This window comes from Numida meleagris, chromosome Z, assembly GCF_002078875.1.
Source record: "Numida meleagris isolate 19003 breed g44 Domestic line chromosome Z, NumMel1.0, whole genome shotgun sequence".
Taxonomy (NCBI): Eukaryota; Metazoa; Chordata; class Aves; order Galliformes; family Numididae; genus Numida; species Numida meleagris.
In genome coordinates this window covers 780,463-801,105 of record NC_034438.1, presented here as the reverse complement: position 1 = coordinate 801,105, position 20,643 = coordinate 780,463, and the positions used below count along the sequence as shown (strand labels likewise).

At 43.8% G+C, this 20,643-nt stretch overlaps 1 protein-coding gene across 7 annotated transcripts in view; it reads right to left on the bottom strand.

The window, feature by feature from the left end:
• Positions 14,418-20,643, bottom strand: part of NEDD4L (neural precursor cell expressed, developmentally down-regulated 4-like, E3 ubiquitin protein ligase) — a 135,654-nt gene continuing 129,428 nt past the window's right edge. For 5 of the 7 annotated variants that reach the window (XM_021379789.1, XM_021379791.1, XM_021379792.1 and 2 more), the window contains 6 exons: positions 18,975-19,035; positions 18,597-18,656; positions 17,958-18,065; positions 17,005-17,101; positions 16,332-16,404; positions 14,502-15,742 (listed from right to left, as the gene is read on the bottom strand). In XM_021379789.1, coding sequence (XP_021235464.1) covers positions 15,640-15,742; positions 16,332-16,404; positions 17,005-17,101; positions 17,958-18,065; positions 18,597-18,656; positions 18,975-19,035 — 502 coding nt within the window. In that variant the 3' untranslated portion in view covers positions 14,502-15,639. Of the gene's footprint in view, positions 15,743-16,331; positions 16,405-17,004; positions 17,102-17,957; positions 18,066-18,596; positions 18,657-18,974; positions 19,036-20,643 lie in introns of all 7 variants that reach the window. The other 2 variants (XM_021379786.1, XM_021379787.1) reach the window with 1 other exon arrangement.

Genomic DNA, 20,643 nt, shown 5'->3' with positions numbered 1-20,643 from the left:
TTTAAAACTTTCAGACTAATCACAGTGGAAGTTTTAGACCAGATGCCTTGATGTTGAAGACTGACATGTACTGAACGATGTGTCTGAATCTTCCCTTTACTATAAGCTATTCACTTCAGAGAAGCCACCCTGGTCTTTGTCAGATTTGGATATGACCATATAATTGCTACGGGGATTCTTGGTTTGAAAGTGGGCAAAGATGGCATTTGTTTATCTTTCTCACTGAAATTTTTGCAGTATTCAAGGGGCAACAAACTTCACGCATATATGTTCATTTTACTAGCATCACTGCTACAGTATTACAGACAAAAGTGAAGTACATGTAGTGCTAGGGCAACTTACATCACGGCAGTGGAAATGATGTGACCCTTCTTAGTCAATGGCAGGGGTTAAAGATTACCTATTCTAGTCATTCTGACAACTAGAAAGAGAAAGATTAACTTAAAGCAGTATAAAGTAGAGCAAAGGTATTTAACCTGGAAGCCATGATCTCTCCTGATTACTTCTCGGGCTCAGTAAACGAAATTGATTTGAATTTCCCAATCATCAAATTCATTACATCAGTTCTGGATCATCCTGGCATTCCCCATTAAATTCCCCATCTGACGGGTCAGACACAAATACTTAAGTCTAAGGATGATCTCCAGGTTAAAGGCGTAAAGCCTGACTAACCATGTACTGTCCATAAAACTTGTGTGCTTCCCCAGCAAAATGGTTGTGGATAGAATTTAAATAATTTCTGTGTGTGCAGATCCTCTCTCCCTTCCTGGAAGGTCCAGGAGGTCCACTGGCCTCCCCTTCTACACATCGCCAACTGCAAGCCCCTACCTTACATCTTGTCTGAACTTGGGTATCGGTTCATTGTGCTGCTGTATGATGGTTTCTTTTGGTAGAATCATAGAATCATAGAATTAGCTAGGTTGGAAAAGACCTACAAGATCATCCAGTCCAACCATCCACCTACCACCAATAACCCCACTAAACCATGTCTCTCAATGCTATATCTAAATGTTTCTTGAACACCTACAGGGACGGTGACTCAACCACCTCCCTGGGCAGCCCATTCCAGCCCCTGACCACTCTTTCAGAAAAGCAGTATTTCTTAATGTCCAGCCTGAATCTCCCCTGGCGCAACTTGAGGCCATTCCCCCTCGTCCTGTCACTAGTGACAAGAGAGAAGAGGCCGACCTCCAGCTCACCACAACCTCCCTTCAGGAGTTATAGAGAGCGATAAGGTCTCCCCTGAGCCTCCTCTTCTCCAGACTGAACAATCCCAGCTCCCTCAGCCGCTCCTCATAAGCCCTGTGCTCCAGACCCCTCACCAGCTTCGTCGCCCTCCTCTGAACACGCTCCAGGGCCTCAATGTCTTTCTTGCAGTGAGGGGCCCAAAACTGGACACAGTACTCGAGGTGCGGCCTCACCAGGGCTGAGTACAGAGGGACAACGACTTCCCTGCTCCTACTGGCAACACTATTTCTGATACAAGCCAGGATGCCATTGGCCTTCTTGGCCACCTGGGCACACTGCTGGCTCATGCTCAGCCGAGCATCGACCAACACTTCCAGGTCCGTTTCTTCTACACAGTCTTCCAGCCACTCTGCCCCAAGCTTGTAGCGTTGCCTGGAGTTGCTGTGGCCAAACTGCAGGACCCGGCACTTTGGCCACAACAACCTCATGTCTGTTGGTCTGGCAGTCATTAAGTGCACAGAATTTAGTCAAGGCGCCATGAGGTCTTCCACTCCTTGTACCACCCCTCCCTCGTCCACAGTTTCAACTCTCCCCGCAGCGCATTAGGAACTGACATGTTGGATATGCTGGATGCAGAAAGTTTAATCTTAGATCTGTAAGAACGAGATCATGATTTCAGAGCTACAGCTCTAAGTCATGTAGGAGTCCAAATCCCAGGAGTAATTAATCTTTAGGATTTGACAGAATAAGTCAAACCTTTGCTCAGCAGTGGCCAATGCCACCTACACAAAAAAGAGAGAAGGAAACAAAGAGAAAATAAACAACAAATACAAAAAGATGAAAACATTTAGCACGTGCCACTTCCTCTGCTCTTAGCAGTTATTTGCTCTAACTTTTCCCTGAGTGCTGATGTTCATTCCAGGTGTGAGTAGTCACAATGTTCTGTGCTTCAGGTGAAATCTTTCTGCTAATACATTTTAAAAGAATTCGGTGTAGGCTTTGACATATTTTTTCTTATTTTTGTCCTTCAATAAAGAACAAGTTCAGGCTTAGAAATTGGCTAAAAAATCATGAGGACAGTGTTTTTGCATTTCTGTGCTGAAAAGTTGACCAGTTCTTCTGCCATCAGTTTGGCTGAGGGGTGGCCAGGCGAAGGACACTGAAATACAGCTTAGGAGTTACTTTTTCTTCTCTTATTTATTCCTCTCTATCTATCTGTCCTAATTAGCAAAAATAATGCTATAATATCAATGCTTTGAAGACAAGAAGTCTTTTGATTTTTGACAAAACCAAAAAATCTTCGTCATTATTGCATATGAAAATTGCAGACAACTCACTAGCTAAATGCAAAGATTCCATAGACATCATATTTATTCTTATATTGTGTAGTTGTGATCCTTCAGGTTACAAACTTATTTACTGTCCTATGAAGCATGAAGTTGAGTTTCACATGCCCATTCTAGGCCTAGATGCCATAGCTCTGCTGAACTGAGTTGTCACAAAATCCCAATTTCAAGACCACAGAAAAAGAATCCATTGTTCCCTTTTGTTCATCTGTCTCTTTGGGTAACTGCATTCCTGTTGGAGTACGTCTGTAGGGGAGAGTATAGGAGTTCTGGGTGCAGCCGATTCTGATCGATCGCTCGAATTAATACAGCTGATGAGAGTCAAGCATCATGACTTCTCTTTGTGTGCTGAGAGATTTCTACCAGGAAAAGAGAAAGAGGACTAAAGCTAGTCCTGTGAAAAGAGTTGAAGAGCTCTTTCAAAAAGAGAAGGTGGTTGTATTTGTAACTGGTGAATGCTGTGGGAAGGATGAATTGCTTTTTTCAGAAAGCAAAAGCTGGTTTTCAGTTTGAAACCTATTATTAATCCACTGGCTGTTGAAAATGTATTTAGGAGTTATTCAGTTGTCGAGACAAAGGGAAAATGAAAAGGTCTTCAGTATTAGCAGGTACGAGGGTGGCTCAGGGACCTTTCTGGAAGCCTCAGTCCTTGGATTCAAGGTGGATTGGTCTTCAGAACCATCAGTGTTAATTGGGGTTACGTACTGCACTGGGTATTATATTTACTGGATGCTGACAGCACTAGAGTTCTTAAGACTGCTCTTCTGGACTGACTCAGGTCAAGAAAGCTTTCAGTTGATGAAGCAGGAAAGATTTGTTCTAGGCTTCTAATCTTCAGTTGTAATGCGATCGCTCAGTGGTGCCAGTACTCAGCAATTACAATTGCAGGAGTTATTGTTCCCTTGCCATATATCAGATTTAATGCTGTTTATAGAATGGACATATGTAGGTGGTAGAAAATGAGCTGGATTTGAGGTAAATCACCAGAAAATTTGCTTTCCCTCATCTAAATGCCTGGAAATTTACTTAAAATTGATGAGGGTGGAAAAATAAATAAGTGTGCTGTTGATAGGATCAGAGTGGGTCTTGCATTGCCTGGGCAGGTGAGATTGGCTGGGTGCTGCCCCTTGGGCAGTTCCTGTGGTTAATACTGGAGGAAGGCTTTCCAGGCAAGGCTATTCAGGGCAGAAAAGTACAACTTCCTCAAGATCAGCTCCTGGCAGTCTTTGTGTTTGCAGTCCACTAAAAGAGCAGCGTGGCATGGAGTTCCCAAAGTGCTTAGCCAACATGTAATCCCAAAGGCAGTGTTGATCAGCGAGGCTTAGGCATTTGCGTCCCAGCAATGCAGAGGATCTAGGAGGTCTAGGCTTTGCTGAGGACCCGTTTGGCATTAATGCCACCATCTGCAGCATGTGCATTGGTAAAAGTACTTAGTTGTTCTTGAAACAGGAACATAGACCTGGAGCCTCGGTAGTTGAAACGAGAGAAGGTCATCTCTGCTGTTTGTGAGTCCTCCTTGACTGGAAACCTCTCACTAACGTGTTAGAGGACAGCTGTAGAGTATCAGACATCTATGCAGGCATCAAGGCATTGTGCATTTGAAAGCAGTCTGGCTTGTGGTGAAACTGAGAAGAGGCTGGATTCAGATGGGTTCTGCAGAGGAGCTCTTACAGTCTGTGCAGTGTTTTGAAGACCACTACTTAAGGGCGCATGTCTCTGAATTAGATGACTGAGTTTTGTCACTCCCTGACATGGATTAAGTACAAATAACAGGTGTGTCCTGCTAAGCTACGGCTCATGGAGCTTGCCTGGTAGGGCAGCACTGGTGCTAGGACTGCTGACAGCTTGACAGGGCTTGTGTTCTGTACAGGGCTCTAAAGTAACCTGTAGGGAAGTGTGCTCTCAGCATGCTGTGGAGTGTGCTGTGTCCTCTGTAGTGCGAGGGATGGCTCTGTTACAAATGCCTACAGACCAATTGTTCTGAAGGACTTTGTCTGGAGAGCAGAAAAGTTGGCGTTTTGGATGCTGAAATGGTGAGAGGGAGGTGATATCACTGAAGTGTTGCACGACGTAAGGTGTGGACCAGTTATGTTACACCCAGCACCTGATCATATGTCAGATCTTTTATTGGGTAGTGTTTAAATCCAGAAAGTGAAGCTGATTGTATATAATTTCCAAAGATGTACATGAATGAAACACCAGAATATTTCCTGGTAACTGATCCAGCCCACTGGAAGAGGCTCCCCAGGGAGGTGGGGGGGTCACCATCCTTGGAGCTGTTAAGAAATGTTTAGATGTTGTACAAAGGAGCATGGTTTAGTGGGGAAATATTGGTGGTAGGTGGACGGTTGGACTGGATGATCTTGGAGGTCCCTACCAGCCTTGGTGATTCTGTGATTCTATGATCTATCCTGGGTTCAAATGGGTTTAATAAGGGCAGGTTACGTCAGTGTTGGGCTCTTGGGATATTGTGGCTCTTTCCTGCCCTATGGACCATAGTTAACCACAGTCCAGTACACGGGCCTTTTACCCAGCAGTGGATGGCAGCCTGTGTTAATGCTTCTTGGTATCTTGCATAAAACACCAAAGTCCAAAAAACAGCACCTTTCAAAAAAATTCTTTTCCAGTCTTTAACGGGTGTGCTTTTGCTGGTGTTTGACAACATCCTACCTTGTCTGGCACTGGAAATGTTTGCCATGAAAACAGAAACATGCAGTATTGTGGACCTTCCTTGTGTGTATTCATATACACTGTGTGTGCAAACGTAGGCTTAGTTTTTGGAAGAGACAGCTTGATGTGAAAAGAGAAGGGTTTCTCACCTCTCCTTGGTGTGGGAGGGTGGTGGGTACACTGAGTGTGTGAGCTGTTGTAGAAGGACACCTGGTTGGTTTAAAGCTGGTAGGAATTAAATGCAGATAATGGGAATTGGCTGCCTTTGCTGTCACATAACAATTAATACGGCCAGAACTTAGAATTGATTGCCATGACTGCAGTGGTTTGCCAGGTTATGCAATGTTGAGATCAGAATGCACTTTAAGTGACAAATGAATTTGTGACATCTTCCTTTCTTTTCCTCCCCATGCTCATTTCTTAATATCTCATTTCTTTGGTATCAGTGGTCAAAGGGGAAACGAGATTGACCAGAAAACTAATTCTTAAAATCACAGAGGTAGGGGAGTGGGGAAGAAAATTCCAACCTTGGTTTGCCGTAAATGCCCACTTGAAGTATTTGTACATTGAAAATACATTTTTTTGAAATTCAACTGGGGTGATCCAGAAACCTTTTCTTAAAACAGAATTATTCTACAATTGTCTGTATAGAGACTGTTTTTCTTATCCACAGCATAGCCCCCACAATGCAGTACGACACTGCTCCTTGGCTGAGTCATTGATTCCATCTTGCTTTTGTTTCTCAGAACAAAATGCTACAGCTTCAGTTTTCTTTAAGTTGCAAACTTTTTCAAGTACACTCTTAGAGGACTCACTGTGAGCAGAAGCAGCTTGAATCTTCTGGCTTTTATTTTAAAAGCTAGAACTTTCTACTGGCACAAAATGAAAGAACACGTTCCACTCTTGTTATTTTCCTGTTGTACTGGAAATCAATTCAACACATGCAATAGATGTTTTAGTAATAACAATAGATTCAACTTTTGAAAATAGAAGATAGGCTTGACTTTATATAAAGACCAAGTAGTCAGTCTCGTGTTGAAATGCAGACTGGAACTCTGCAATTTGCAGTAATTTCAACACTCGCTTTCATGGCTTATTCAGGGATTCAGAGATTGAGAAGTATAATCTGCAAGCAGAAAGAATACATTTTTGATTTTATACTTGCAGAATACATTCTGTACAAAATGAAACTTGCAACTCACCTGCTGTTCCTAGAACAATCTTCAAAACTTGCTTTTCTTCTGAGGGAGTTTATTACGACTGGAAACAAACAACCATGCCACATGTGCAAAGCCTAGTTTTATCCCCAGTGCAGAGCGGGTTATTTCCTCCTGACCTTAGCTGATGTTTTTTTTCAACTTACTTTCAGGCAGTATCCTCAGCAGCTGTCTTTAAATTACATGGCACTGTACAAAGGTAGCATTTGTAGCTGCTCTGCCAAAAGAACAGACTCTGTGTGCTGCTTCGGGGTCAGCATGGACCCTTTCTCCGGAGTTCGTTAAAGATTACTCAGTCTGAAATGTATCAAGAGCAAGACTTCTCTTTGATTTGATCATTACTGCGGGTGTTACATCTGCAGGACTTGTCTGCTCTGGTCTGTTGTTTACTTGTGTGAGAGGGCTTCATTTGTCACAGTGGTGTTTGTTGATGTCTGTTTTCTAGAAAAACTCAGTGCATCTTCAACATCCGTGGGACGGCTCAGCCACTGGGGGTATGCTCTCGTGTTTTGGCTGTTGGATCTTATGGGCACTGCGCTGTTCTTTGTGCCTCTGGAGTGAAACTGCTTATAACTGTGGTGCTTGGACTCCCCACACGCTGACAAGGTGATGAGCTGAGGTATGCTCTAGTGCAACATGGTCATCAGTGCAGGGGGAAACACATCTTGCAGTGCTGTGAAATATGCCTACTGGTGGGGAAAATGTGCATCCATTTCCAGCATCACTCAATTAAGCTACAGCATTGCCATGGATGTCTTGTATGAGCCATTTCACGTATGCAAACCTGGGAATGTTAAATATTAATCGTTCTTATCAGCCCTCCGTAAGCAGTAAGTCAGAGCCTTGTTTTAACTTCAGGTAAATGTACAAACGGACTGGGTTGATTTGTGAAACTAAGTGATGTATGTACCAAGATCCAGTTTGTTTCACAATTCTTAAATGCTAGTGGAACATGAAGTTCCCTTTTAATTTAGGATTGGTGAGGAACTCAGCCAGACACAAGGAAAATGCGTGCGCGCAAGCTACCCTAGCTGTGTGTTGGTATGTGTTAGGTATATCACACATACATAATACATTAAGTAAGGAAAAGATGAGATGGGATTGTGTCAATGTGATCTTGAGAATACAATCTCTGATGAGAGTGACACTGAAAAATTCAAGCGGAGTGTGTTATCTCAGATAACCATGTGTGATTTCCTTCCGAACAAACAATGAGGAAGTGGCATTGCTCTATGAGCTGATAAGACTGCTGAGGAATAGCTGCACTGTGAGATCATACGATCTAAGGATACTTCAGGTTGGAAAAGATGCCAGGATTGTAGAATTGTAGAATGGTTTGAGTGGGAAGGGACCCTCAAAGGCCGCCAGGTCCCACTCCCTACAGTGCACAGGGGCACCCACAGCTCCATCAGTGCTCAGAGCCCCGTCCCCTGACCCTGGGTATCTGCAGGAATGGGGCATCACCACCTCCCTGGGCAGCCTGTGCCAGCGCCTCACCGCCCTTAGCATAAAGAACTTTATCCTTAAATCCAATCTAAATCTCCCCCTCCTTTAGTTTGAAAACACTTCTTGTCCTGTCACAACAGACCTTGCTAGAGAGTCTGTCACCTTCTTTCTTGCCTGGAAGGCCAACTGCACCCTGGGCTGCACCAACAGAGGGGTGGCCAGCAGGGAGATGGAGGTGATTGTCCCCCTCTACTCTGCACTTTTAAGGCCCCATCCAAAGTACTGCATCCAGGCCTGAGACCACAGCAGAAGGATGCGGAGCTGTTGGAGCGGGTCCAGAGGAGACCACAGAGATGATCAAAGGGCTGGAGCACCTCCCCTGTGAAGAAAGGCTGAGGGAATAGGTCTTGTTCAGCCTGGGGAAGAGAAGGGAGACCTCACTGCTGCCCTCCAGTACTTGGGGAGACCTTATAAGCAGGAGAACTGTGTTTTTACATAGTCTAATAGTGATAGGACAAGAGGGAACAGATTGCTCAAAGAAGCTGTGAGTGCCCCAACTCTGGAAACGCCCTGGGCCGTGGATGGGCCCCTGGGCAGCCTGAGCTGGTGGAGGACAGCCAGCCCACAACAGGGCTCTCCTCCTCTAGGAGAGAAAAGAAAATGGAGGCAGTTGTCAGTTTTGAAGGCACAGGTCTGTAGGAGTCTTCCAGCATACTTTACAGTATCATTGCACAATGATTCTGGATTTTGCCGTATCCCTGGCTCGAGGTTTTGGGTGCTTTTGGCCCTACCTCGGCCTGCCAACAGCAGCCAGTAGCCAAGGACATGCAGACGGCCTGGCAGGGACCAGCTGGGCTGGCCGCGCGGTCGTCGCACTCCTGCCCCGTGTATGGACAGATAGCTCAAACAGAGCTATTCAAACAGATGCCTATGGCACAGATAAAAGGTGGTATGGAGACGTGTGTGTATATGCGTTGACCCTTAGAGACCCCAGAAAAAGGCATTTTCTTGTTGGTCCCTGTCCAAGTGGAAAGCGTGATTAGTTATTTCTGTAGGTTAATTTTAAGCATATGCAGCAAGTCAGTCGAGCCTCAGATTTCTGGTAAATATCACTCATGCTATTGTTAGATGTTAAGTCTTGAAATATTGTGGATTTCCTAAGGTCATTCTCATTTGTGCTTGTCAGAGGAAAGGCCTCTGACTCTCTGAAGATTGTATTTGTTTCCCTTGCAACTACAGCTTGATGTGGTCTGCTGCTTACACTAGCAATCCTCCTAGCAATGCCTTTGCACCTGAGCCCAGAATTTTCCAGCTCATATTCTTCTGGTGCAGCAGAACTGCCCACAGAGAGATGAAATCATGATTTTGACTGCATACTTGTTTTAAACCAGGGGCACAGTTGGGTCTGAGATGAGGAAATGTTATCACAACTTCTGTTTACATTATTATTAAATAATCACAGTGAACCATCTGCGTGCTTGATTAGGAAGCAGAGGTACTCAAAATTGGCAATTTTCTTAAAAGTGATTTTTCACAGATATATAGGAAGTGGCTGGGATGGTAGAAGACAGAGAGTATTGTTCACGACCAGAACGAACAGCTCTCAGTTCTCTGCTCTGGAGAATGGCTGGATTGGCATGAAATATTAGCCTCCAGCTACTTCAAAGTTTTCTTTGTGTAAAGAAACCTTTAAACCTAAAGGTACATTCTGCATTGGCATACTGAAAGAGTTAGACAGACAGCAGCAAAGCATCTGTCCATTCTATGAGACTAATATTTGTCCAGTATTGATCTAGTGTCCGTCTCTGTTATTCTTTAACTTTAGGCCAAGGTTCAAAGTTTTGCTTTTAGTTTAAAAACTGAATTCAAGAGGAGGTCGCATCCTCTGTCTAATCCAGAAGTGACAGAGGTCTGGGATAAAAAACACAGCGACCTGGAGGGCAGCTCAATACCCCGTTCTGAAAACCTCTATGCCATAAGCACAGGTACATGTCCACCCACACTGCAGTACATAGCCTGAAAAGGTGACAAAATGGAGCAAGTAATTAGTCCAAATTTGCAGAACAAGCAGGTGCCCCAGGTTTTTCCCACCTGTTTTTGCACATGGCAGAAATGGAACTGTGGTTATAACCTGTGCCCTTGTCTGTGCCAGCTTGATCTGGCAAGGCGAGATAGCACTGTACTGCTGGAAACCACAGTACAAGTGTTGCCTTCATTTCTTTGCAATTTCCAAGTGTTACTGTGCCTTTGCTATGGCATTGTTACTTGCACTAGTTTAAGGCTGTTGCTTTGCTGTATAAATATACGATATAGATAAATTTTTCATGGCCCAGAATGTGTGCATCCAGGTCAAGCTCACTGTATTCAAGTCCAAAGGAAAATTTCAATTTCACCAGGTTCAAACTGGGCAAAGATTAAATGTGAAGTTTCATGGTTAACCTGATTGCACTCCCTGTTAATATATATCATTGACTATTTGATACTCAGAGAGCCTTATTTTGGGGACCTAGCTCAGTGACAGGCTCCTCTGACTTCTGCAAAGCCAATGGCAGTGGAGGTGCTCCTCTGAAGGCTGGTTAGGGGCAGTGGGGTGCAGAGAGGCTGTCTAGAGGAGCCGTGTCCTCTGTGTGTTAGCAGGGAACCCAACCATGTTTCACTTGTAGCCACTGATCAGCCACCATGCATCATCCAGGAATGTCCTCAGCTTGCTGTCTGATTACAATACAGCGAAGCAAGGTACAACACCAAATGTCCAGACATGCAAACCACATCTGCCTCCTGTTCAGGTCTTGTAACTCTCAGACCTGGATAACTGCATACCCTGATGGTCTTAACTTAGGCAGTGGAAAATGCAGCTACAAGAAAGGTGACTGTTGTCTTCTGCTGTGCTTGCATGGTGCACCTTACTGGAGGTGGCAGGCTGCCTCCCCAGGCATCCTTGTAATGAAGCTTGCAAAGTGTGGGATAGATGAGTGGACAGTGAGGTGGGTTGAGAACTGACGACTGGCAGAGCTCAGAGGGCTGTGATCAGCGGCGCAGTCTGGTTGGAGGCTGTCAGTACTGTTCCCCAGGGGTCAGTGCTGGGTCTGGTCTTGCTCAGCACCTGCATCAGTGACCCGGATGTCACCGGATAGAGCCCACCCTCAGCAAGTTTGCTGATGATATGAAGCTGGGAGGAGTGGCTGACACACCAGAAGGCTGTGCTGCCATTCAACAGGACCTGGACAGACTGGAGAGCTGGGCAGGGAGGAACAAGATGAGGTTTAACAGGAGCAAGTGTGGAGTCCTACCCCTGGGGAGGAATAACTGCATGCAGCAGTACAGGTTGGGGGATGACCTGCTGGAGAGGAGCTCTGTGGAGAAGGACCTGAGGGTCCTGGTGGGCGACAGGTTAGCCATGAGCCAGCAGTGTGCCCTTGTGCCCAAGAAGGCCAGCGGCATCTTGGGGTGCATTAAAAAGAGTGTGGCCAGCAGGTGGAAAGGGTGGTGATCCTCCCCCACACCTCAGCCTGGAGAAGGCTGAGAAGGGATCTCCTCGCTGTTTGTAAATATCCAAAGTGCAGGAGTTAAATGGATGGGGCCAGGCTCTTTTCAGTGGTGTGTGCAGTGACAGGACAAGGGGCAGCAGGTACAAACTGCAGCGCAGGAGGTTTCATATTACTGCAGCGTGTGCTTGCAGCCCGGAAGGCCAATGGCATCCTGGGTTCCATCAGCAAGAGGGGTGGACAGCAAGGTGAGGGAGGGAATTGTCCCCCTCTGTTCTGCCCTCATGAGGCCCCAGATGGAGTGTTGTGTCCAAGTCTGGGGCCTACAACAAAAGAAGGATGTGGAGCCCTTGAAGAGGGTCCAGAGGAGGGCCATGAAAAAGATCGAAGGGCTGGAGCACCTCTCCGATGAAGATGGGCTGAAGCAGCCTGGACTGTTCAGCTGAGAAAAGAGAAGGCTGCGGGGAGACCTCATGCCAGCTTTCCCATATTTAAAGGGAGTTTATAAACATGAGGGAAATCAACTTTTTACAAAGGTAGATAGTGATAGGACAAGGGGGGATGGTTTTAAACTAAAGGAGGGAAGGTTTAGATGTCAGGGGAAGTTTTTTACTGAGAGTGGTGAGGTGCTGGAACAGGCTGCCCAGAGAGGCTGTGGATGCCCCCGTCCCTGGAGGTGCTTAAGACCAGGTTGGATGGGGCCCTGGTGATCTGATCTATAATTTGATCTAGCGGCTGGCAGCCCTGCCTGTGGCAAGGGGGTTGGCACTTCATGATCCTTGAGGTCTCTGCCAAGCCATTCTGTGATATTGTGACATAAATATGTGACCGAAATTCTTTACTGTCAGTGTGGCAGAGCACTGTAACAGGCTGCCCAGAGAGGTGGTGGAGCCTCCTTCTCTGGAGATATTCAAAACCCTTCTGAATGCCAACAAGTGCAACCCATTGTAGGGAACTGCTTTAGCAGGGGGTTGGACTCGGTGATCTCCAGAGGTCCCTTCCAACCCCTGCAATTCTGTGATTGTGACATTTCAACCAGTTTCTTAATTATTTAGCAAAAACTCTGTGGCAAATGAATACTTCAGAATTTGAAAATACATTATGTAAGCTACAAGCATAAAATCCTAAAATGGTCGCATTGTTCTGTGCTACCGTGTATGGGTGAAAACAGCTGATGCATTTAAGCAGGAAAAATTTCAGCTTGCCCAAGGCCCCTGAACCAAAGCTGGGGAAAATAATCAATGGTAAATCATCAAGAGTTTGATTATCGGTGGGATCCTTGCATCAGAGGTCTGACACAAGCTTCCTGCTGGGTTAGTGGGGAGGGGAAAGGGCCCCCGCCATGATGGTGTGGAGCAGTGGTGGGCCGCGGCGTGGGCCGCGCTGGGCGGTGGTTGGACATGCCTGCTCTATACTGTGACTGCCAGTTTCCACGAGTTGTTTGCGGTAAGGCTTTGCATGAGCCGAGAACTAATGGCTCAGGAAGTAATAAATTGCCATTTATCAACATGGGGCTGGATAGAAGGTTTTAAATTTGAGTCATTTTGTGGTGAATGAGCCTAAGTGTGTCCTGTGTGCATAAAGCTGGGGTAGTAAAGTAAAGCTCTGTGCAGCGGAGGGAGTGGGGTGAGCAGTTCAGTTCCCTTCAGTTTATTTTACATCTAGCCAGGCTCATTTGTGGTCTGAATCTGGATTATTTCTGGACCCCAAGAGGAGAAGGAGAGGTTCACTTTGCTGTGAGGGGAGTTGTAGTGCTCCAAAGCTGCACCTGAGAACGTGAAACACTGGGGTGTGTGGTAACAGCGTAGCTCATGAGCACACCAGGAAGCAATGGGTCATCTGGACAGTTAGGAATAACTTTTTCCATGGAGTGTTGAACGAAGCTGTTTCTTGAACAAAAGTGACCTCTTCTCTGATGTGAGAGGTGCTGTGGGAGCTGTGACTGCAGTTTTTTGGGCATGAGAGACGCAAATGGCATTTTTTGGCTATTTTCATTAATTGCTAGAAAGCCAAAATAGCAGATTTCAGCACAAGCTGCACAAGGCCAAGGGCACTGCACACTGGGCCTCAGAAGGGGCCAGTGAGGGGCCTCTGTGAGACAGTGCATTAAAAATAATTAAGCTAAGTCATCTCCAATTTTCATATGGGAGGAAGAAAGTGATCCCACAAGCAAACTTCCTTTTTAGTCTGATGTCATCGTTTAACTCTAGACAGCAGCCAGCACCTACTGTCTGAAAGGACTTTAAAGGCAGCATTAGTAAGGGAAGATGCGGGGAGGGAAGGGACCGAAGCATGATCACAATGATTCTGAAATAACCTGATTTCTGCTCCCATCTCAGCTGCACTGTTGGTGGGTCACAGCCTCTGCCTCTGTGTGAGGCTGCATTTCAGTTCCGCCAGCACAGACCTCAGGAGTGCTTAAAGCAGGTATGTGGTGTTGGGCAATAATGTATACAGGTCAGTGTAGATGCCTGGATTTACCCCATCCTCTCCATCCTCCCCCCACTAAATCACCAGTGTGGTGCTTGTTTACCTACTCAGATGCACTTATTTCTCTCGTTCAATGGTTTATGCTCATAGAATGTAAAAGGTTAGAAAGGAACGTCCAGAAAATTGTTAAGTCTCGTGTTCAAATACTAAAAAACCTTCATGCACCTGTTAGCTCCTCAAACCTTTTGCTGACATGCATGCAGCATCTGATGAATGTTATCAGCATTAAGCCTTCTCTTCAGCAGCCTTCTGCCCTGGCACATTGCTCTGCTCCATGCCAGCAGCAGGCGGTACCTGCGAAGCTCTGGGCAGAGAGGGGACCCTCTGCTTTGCCACGCCATGCCACCTTGCTTTGTAAAGCATCGGGTGGGCTCCTGGGGAAAAGTCCTGCACGTAGGGCAAAACCTACCCCGCGTGCTGTGCAGCCATACCCTCACACCTACTGCGGTAGCGCTGATAGCCATTTAAGCTCAGTGGATCAAATACAAATCTTTCACTTTTAATCCATCACACAAGAGATGCAACTCAAGACATCATAGTTTAGGCATGCAACATGTCATAGGTAACAAAACTGATTAGATAGATAGCAGAGTATATTAAATAAATCTTTGTGATTAAGTAAAAAATAAATCACAAAAACAATTGCTGAGGAACATGTCTGCAGGCTCAGCTCTACTTTTTTTTAATACATCAGCAGCAGCCAAACTCACAATTGATAGATATTGCACCAGAAAGACATGTGCACTGAGAAGGAACATAATCACATTAATGTTTATGATAAAAAAAAACAGATATGACTTCAATGTATTACATAAAGTGCCTTTAGAGTTGGTGCAGTTAGGAACAAAAAAAATATCGTTGTTTAGATATCATTAGCAAACGCATACAAATAGGAGACAAAACAGATCTGTTTTCCATAGTGCCAAATCACACAGTGCCAGGTTTCTTTCAAAATGCCTCCATTGCACACAGTAAAGAGGAAAAGATAATAAAAGAACCACTATACAAAGATAATGAGAGGGTTAAGCATATTTTCCTAAATGATTAATGCCAACCCTACCCCAAAATGTTCTTCACTACATGTAAATATTACCAAGGAATAATGAGGCAATTCTTTATTGAACATGAGATTTGGCATGCTATGTTATGATTCTCTCTTGACTTGTAACTATTATTTATACAAAAACGCAACACAGATCCACATCTCTTCTGGATACAGAAAAATATTTATGTGATCTTGATATAGCCAATATAGAGAAAAATTCCAACATAGCTGTCTCCTATTTTCCTAATGGTTTGGAAACACAAGGCTCAAAACAAGCTTGAAAAAAATGACACTGGCATCAAGTCTGCTACGAAATTAAGAAAAATGCTCACTTTTTTCCCCAAATACATGAAATTTAATTGCAATGAAAGACAATCTGAAAATGTCTAAGTCAATTAAAAAGTAAACACGAGTTGTAATACTATCCCTGTAAAATGATTAATTCCATTCACTGTCATTAGAAATTATGTAAAATTTTTATTAAGGGCTCAGCCTACAGAGGCACAACATAAATACAGTAAGTACTGCTGAAATGTAGTCAGAATACATATAACCTCACGGTAACTGGCTGTGGAAACATCAAAAAAGCAATCCCCAGATTAAAGTTCAAAATTCTGCATTTAGGCCACTGCACTGTCGAAGAGTTTGCTCCAAGAACCAACGTCGTGCAACGGTTCTGCCACGGTCACTCAAAGTCCATCGTGGAAATGTGAGAGCGCAGCAGAACACGCTAGAACGTGGGAAGAATCACCCTAATCCACTCCTTCAAATCCTTGAGCATTTTCAACTGCCATAAGTAGCTTCTCTCGCAGGTCTTCAAAGGATTCATAAAGAGGTAAGTCTAAGCGATTAAAGCTGAAATTCAGAAGGAGAAGAAAAATGTAATTACTTAAATTTTTTAAATGCATCTTTTTCAAAGGAATAGAAATGGCTGAATAACTTGGGCCTGAGAAAGGAGTATATATCCAATTGGAGAAACAGGGGCAGTCTGGGTGGTGCGCTGTGCAAACCTAACCACTGCCAGGTGCTCCCTGCGGGTACCAGCTGAGGACAACCTGGCCTCTACCCAGAAGAATTTTCAGAAATTACTATCTGTCTTCTGAAAATAGGAAGGTTTGTGCTCTTAAACACCTCTAAAGAGGTAAAAAAAAAAGCCCTGCTACATAAAACACAGAAAATAAATGCATGGACCTGCATGAGGACAAGCTCTGGTTACACATGCAGCCAGCACGTGTGTCCGTCAGCCGGCACCGTCCACATCACGTTTCTTACGTTTTAGTGCCTGTGTGTCTGCATGCCCAGGCCATGCATTGATTTTCCATCTATTAAATAACATTTTCTATTCTTTTTAGGACACAAATGCTCTCTGACATGCACACCAGACCCCCCTGCACTCAAACAAACTCATGCACAGACGTGCTGGACACACACGCACCGGACTTACCAAGTGTGAGCTCTGGGCAGTTTATCAGGAGTTCCCCATTGCTCTATTGTAAACAGCTGAGGACCATTTGAACCTGGTTGAAAAAAAAGAAACCTGAGTTACTGGACTCTACGGAAGCTACCTCAATTGTTGTATTAAAAACTGTGTGTTTACCCTCAGTGTAACTTCCATTTTCAACTGGTACAAAATCCTTTGCACAAACACCCTTAAGTTCAAATTACATTAAAGCAAATGGGGATGTGGTTATATATTATTTCCAAATGCAGTTAACTTACTAAATTCACCAAGCTACCCTTTGGTTAGAGCATGTACAATGCGAAAGAGGTAAGCCTGACCACTAACACTGCATAAAAAAATAATCACACTTGGGTAGACCTCCAATCTCCTCTTCTCCATGTGGCCTGAGCTTTACTCCTGCCCACAGCTGACATTTTCTTTGAGGGATTTGATCCTGGGCAAGGAGAACATCTACAGAACACCCACAGTGAACAAAACTTTGCTTTTCTTCCGAGCGCCCCACAGTTTCTCCAGTGCTCTTGGCATCCAGTGGGATAAATTTTATCTGGGAGTGAAGGTTGGCCATGCCTGTATTTCAGTAGTGTCCGTGCTCTCCTGTTGGCATTCAGGAGCTGCCTGAAGCGTGTGATCTGTGGGCAGAAGGCAGGAAGCTTACCATAAAGTTCAGCAAATCCGTTCATAGGCACTCGTGACGTCCCAGTCACAAACTGCAGTAATCGAATGCGTTTTTCTGCATCCATCAGTAAAACAGCCTGTTGAGAAACAAACAAGGTCACTTTGCATGGCTGTAGATGCCACTGTTAAAGTGAGCAAAACAGAATTTATTTGTATTACACTGTAAGAAATAGACATCTAACTTTGAAGGACGGCATGCCACGTTTTCTCTGGTTAAACAAGAATTCTTTTCCGACTGGAAAAAGAAAGCGGTGATGCCTGGGCAGCAGCCAGGAGCTACGACTGCCATTCATCTGTATGAGGTGACTCACATTATTTCAGTGACCCATACCTGCCTGAATGCCTAACAGGGAGAACAGAGATGGCAGAAAGATCAGACAGAGCAATGCCCAGGTTCAGAGAAAAGCAGATCGGTGTTGTGCTATGGCAGGAGCTCCGGGGCCACACGGCCACCTGGATTTCCGAAGCATGTGGACTGCAGTGACTGTTGATACAAGTGCACAGTCTTCACGTGCACCACACGTCGCCATGATAATGATAAAAGAAACGAACTTTGAAGCACATCTACTGAGCTGTAGGATTCCCATAATTTTATGAAAAACAGCTGTTACTTCAAAAAAATAAAAACCTTTGGCTAGTACAGGGAAAACTGTTTTCCTAGTTTTCCTGCAAACGTATGCTTTTCATACAAGTGCTCTACTTCAGAAAGCTTACAGAGTGCTTCAATAAAACCAGAGAGAGAGACTTTGTCAATCTTGGGTCATTCCACTATAGACTCCAGTAAGCACGACAGCTGTCATTTCCAGCATATACCGATGTGCTTTTCAGTACTTTTTGAGAAGAAAAAGGATTTCATAACTGACCCCACAACACGTTGAGGGACCTTTGTTTTCTAGGAATAGTCGGAGAAACCTAATGCGGTAACAGCGTTACCTTCCAGAACCACTGGATAACGGGATGATTTGGGCAGTAGCCGTTTTTGTAGATTGTGTGTTGTCTCCAGTCATTAACGTCGACATCGCCAAGGCCACACATCAGTAACTAGATAAGGAAATAATTGACGTGTTGTTAATTGAAGACAGTAGTGGTACTACCCTCCGTGCTTCATCAGAAAACCAGCCTCTCCCTCTTGTCTGACCTCTTGAACAGCCAACGCAGTACAAGTACAAATACAGACATAAAGTGACATGGAGCTTCTCTTCAGGAGCATTCTCAAAGATTATCTCACTGTACTGGAGAAACACTTTGCTGTATGAAGTACGTATGCTTCATGTGATGGTATCTTTTACAGCATTTTGCTGAAAACATGACCAGTATATGCCATTAATTCAGCAAGCTGCTTGCATTCTTTACATATGCATGTACTAAACCACCTCAGTGAGTAACTGATACTTCTTGTGCTTTTACTTGATCGATAGATTTATTAATCCGGGGGAAAAAAATCCTCATTTCCCACCATAAGCAAAGAATCTTTGTCTCCAAATACCACGGTGACCTAGTGTATTGAGAATGTAATGCATCTTTGTAATAAGCATTACCAGTCTTTCATTTCTAGACATCAAATGAACTCACCTCTAGTTCATTTTCATCAAAAATTTTAATCAGATCAATAGGAAGAAGTTCTGTGAACCCCTAAGAGAAAAAGTAAAATCAGCAAACTATGTATAATTATGGTTTTATCTAATAGAATTTTTGTCTCCAGGGAAAGCTGTTAGCTAAGTAAGTGATGGAGGGCAAAGAAGGGTTTGGAAAATGAAATATACAGTTCCTGAAACATTATGAGTCTCTAATTTAAAAACTTTCAAGTTCAAGAAATGTCAACTTGAATGAGAATGATCTTAAGAGAGTTACAGAACCTGTGTGGTCACGCACAGCTTCCCACGCTTGTAACCAGGTACTGATGTATGTGTACATAACGGGTAAAAAGGAGGACAAAAAAGAGAACCTTACCTCCAAAAAAGCATTCATTTGTTTTTGAACTCTGTTTACAAACCTCCACTGGATGACCAGGCTATAGGAGATAAACAAAAACATAAGCACATTCAGTAGAAGACTGATTAGCAGCCCTAACAGTATCGGGTTCTCATTTGCAACTTTAGGTCTCTCTCAATCATACTCTTATGTTAGAGAAGCTGAGCCACTTTTTATTAAATTATGCAGCCTACAGATTCATTACTGTGCTTTCTTTCTAAATGAGGTTGTAATCTAGACCCTGGACAATGTACTTACTGTTAGAATTAGGTACCTAAATAATGAGACTTTTTTTTTATTCTAGAGCTCTAAGAAACTAACAATTCCCAATCAAGCCTACAGAATTGAAGGACAGTTGTAATTACAGTTAACAGCCTGCCCAAAAATAAGTACATAAATAAATCCTGCAGTATCAAGAGAAACAGCCTGTAATTCAGTGCTGGCCACCTATGGCCTAAATGCCTTACAGGTTCTTGAATAACACTTCAGGAATCCAATCCTTTTCCTACAGAAGCAGCTTTCATGCCTAATTTGCATGAATATAGCAATCATCATGTTTTCTCACCTTTGAGGAAGCATTAATTAAAAATGCCAGTAAGCACAGTTTGAAGTTATTATTTTACGACTGGTAGCTTGAAATGAACTCAAATAGGTTGTCTGAATTTGGTCAGTTTCTGAGTGTGCTGCCAGTGCTCTAGTCTTGGAAGCAGCGTGCATTAGCTAGGAGGGAAATAAATCAGTTTCGGCTCGTGTTAATGCTGGCACTTCGAGACACGCTTTGGAGAAGCACATTTTCTCTGGAGGACTTTCAGTAAAACAAGATGGTTCATTTAATCTCCTCTACTTTAATCCTTACACTGGACATTATTTTGGAACAGAATTTTCAAAGGCAGCCTTTCAGCATTGGATATCGTTCGTGTGAGGGCTCCTGAAAAACTCCCAGTGTGATTTCTTCGTAACACGACTAAATAGCTGCCAATTAAAAATCAATGATGGTATTTATCTCTTTCTTTTCTGCAATAAACATTACATGCAAACAATGAGAATGAAACACACATCAGCGATTCTTCAGCAAGCATGCACATAACGCATAAGCACTACAACAAGAGAATGCATCATCTGGATGTTATGTTAAGACTCAGAAACAAAAACAAAATGATATTTGTGACTACAACTGCAGTGTCTTTCCTTTTCTCTTCTTTCTCTCTTCTTTTTTTCCTGGTGCACCAAATAGAACAACACAATCACAACGTAACTCTTGGGAAAAGTATTGGAAAAAATATTAAACTGCATCAAACATTTAGAAATGAGAGTATACAACCAAACGTATCGACTCTGAAGTTATAAAAACACCATGATTAGCATCTATCTAGAATGAATTATCTAGGTGGAGGTGTAATTCAATTCTCCATTTTGGCCCACACCTTTTCAAAGAGCTCTTTTTATTGCTCTACTACGTGGAGATGACGGAGGTAAGAAGTGTTTATGACATCCACTATTTTGCATCTGTAAACTGTCATGCCTGAAAAACTAAACTGCTGACGGTGTAAATATACGCTGCACAGTCAAACTAAGAGCAGAAAAGAAAAATCACAAAACCAGAGACTTCTTACTCTTCTGCTATTGCAGTCACTTCACTGTAATACCA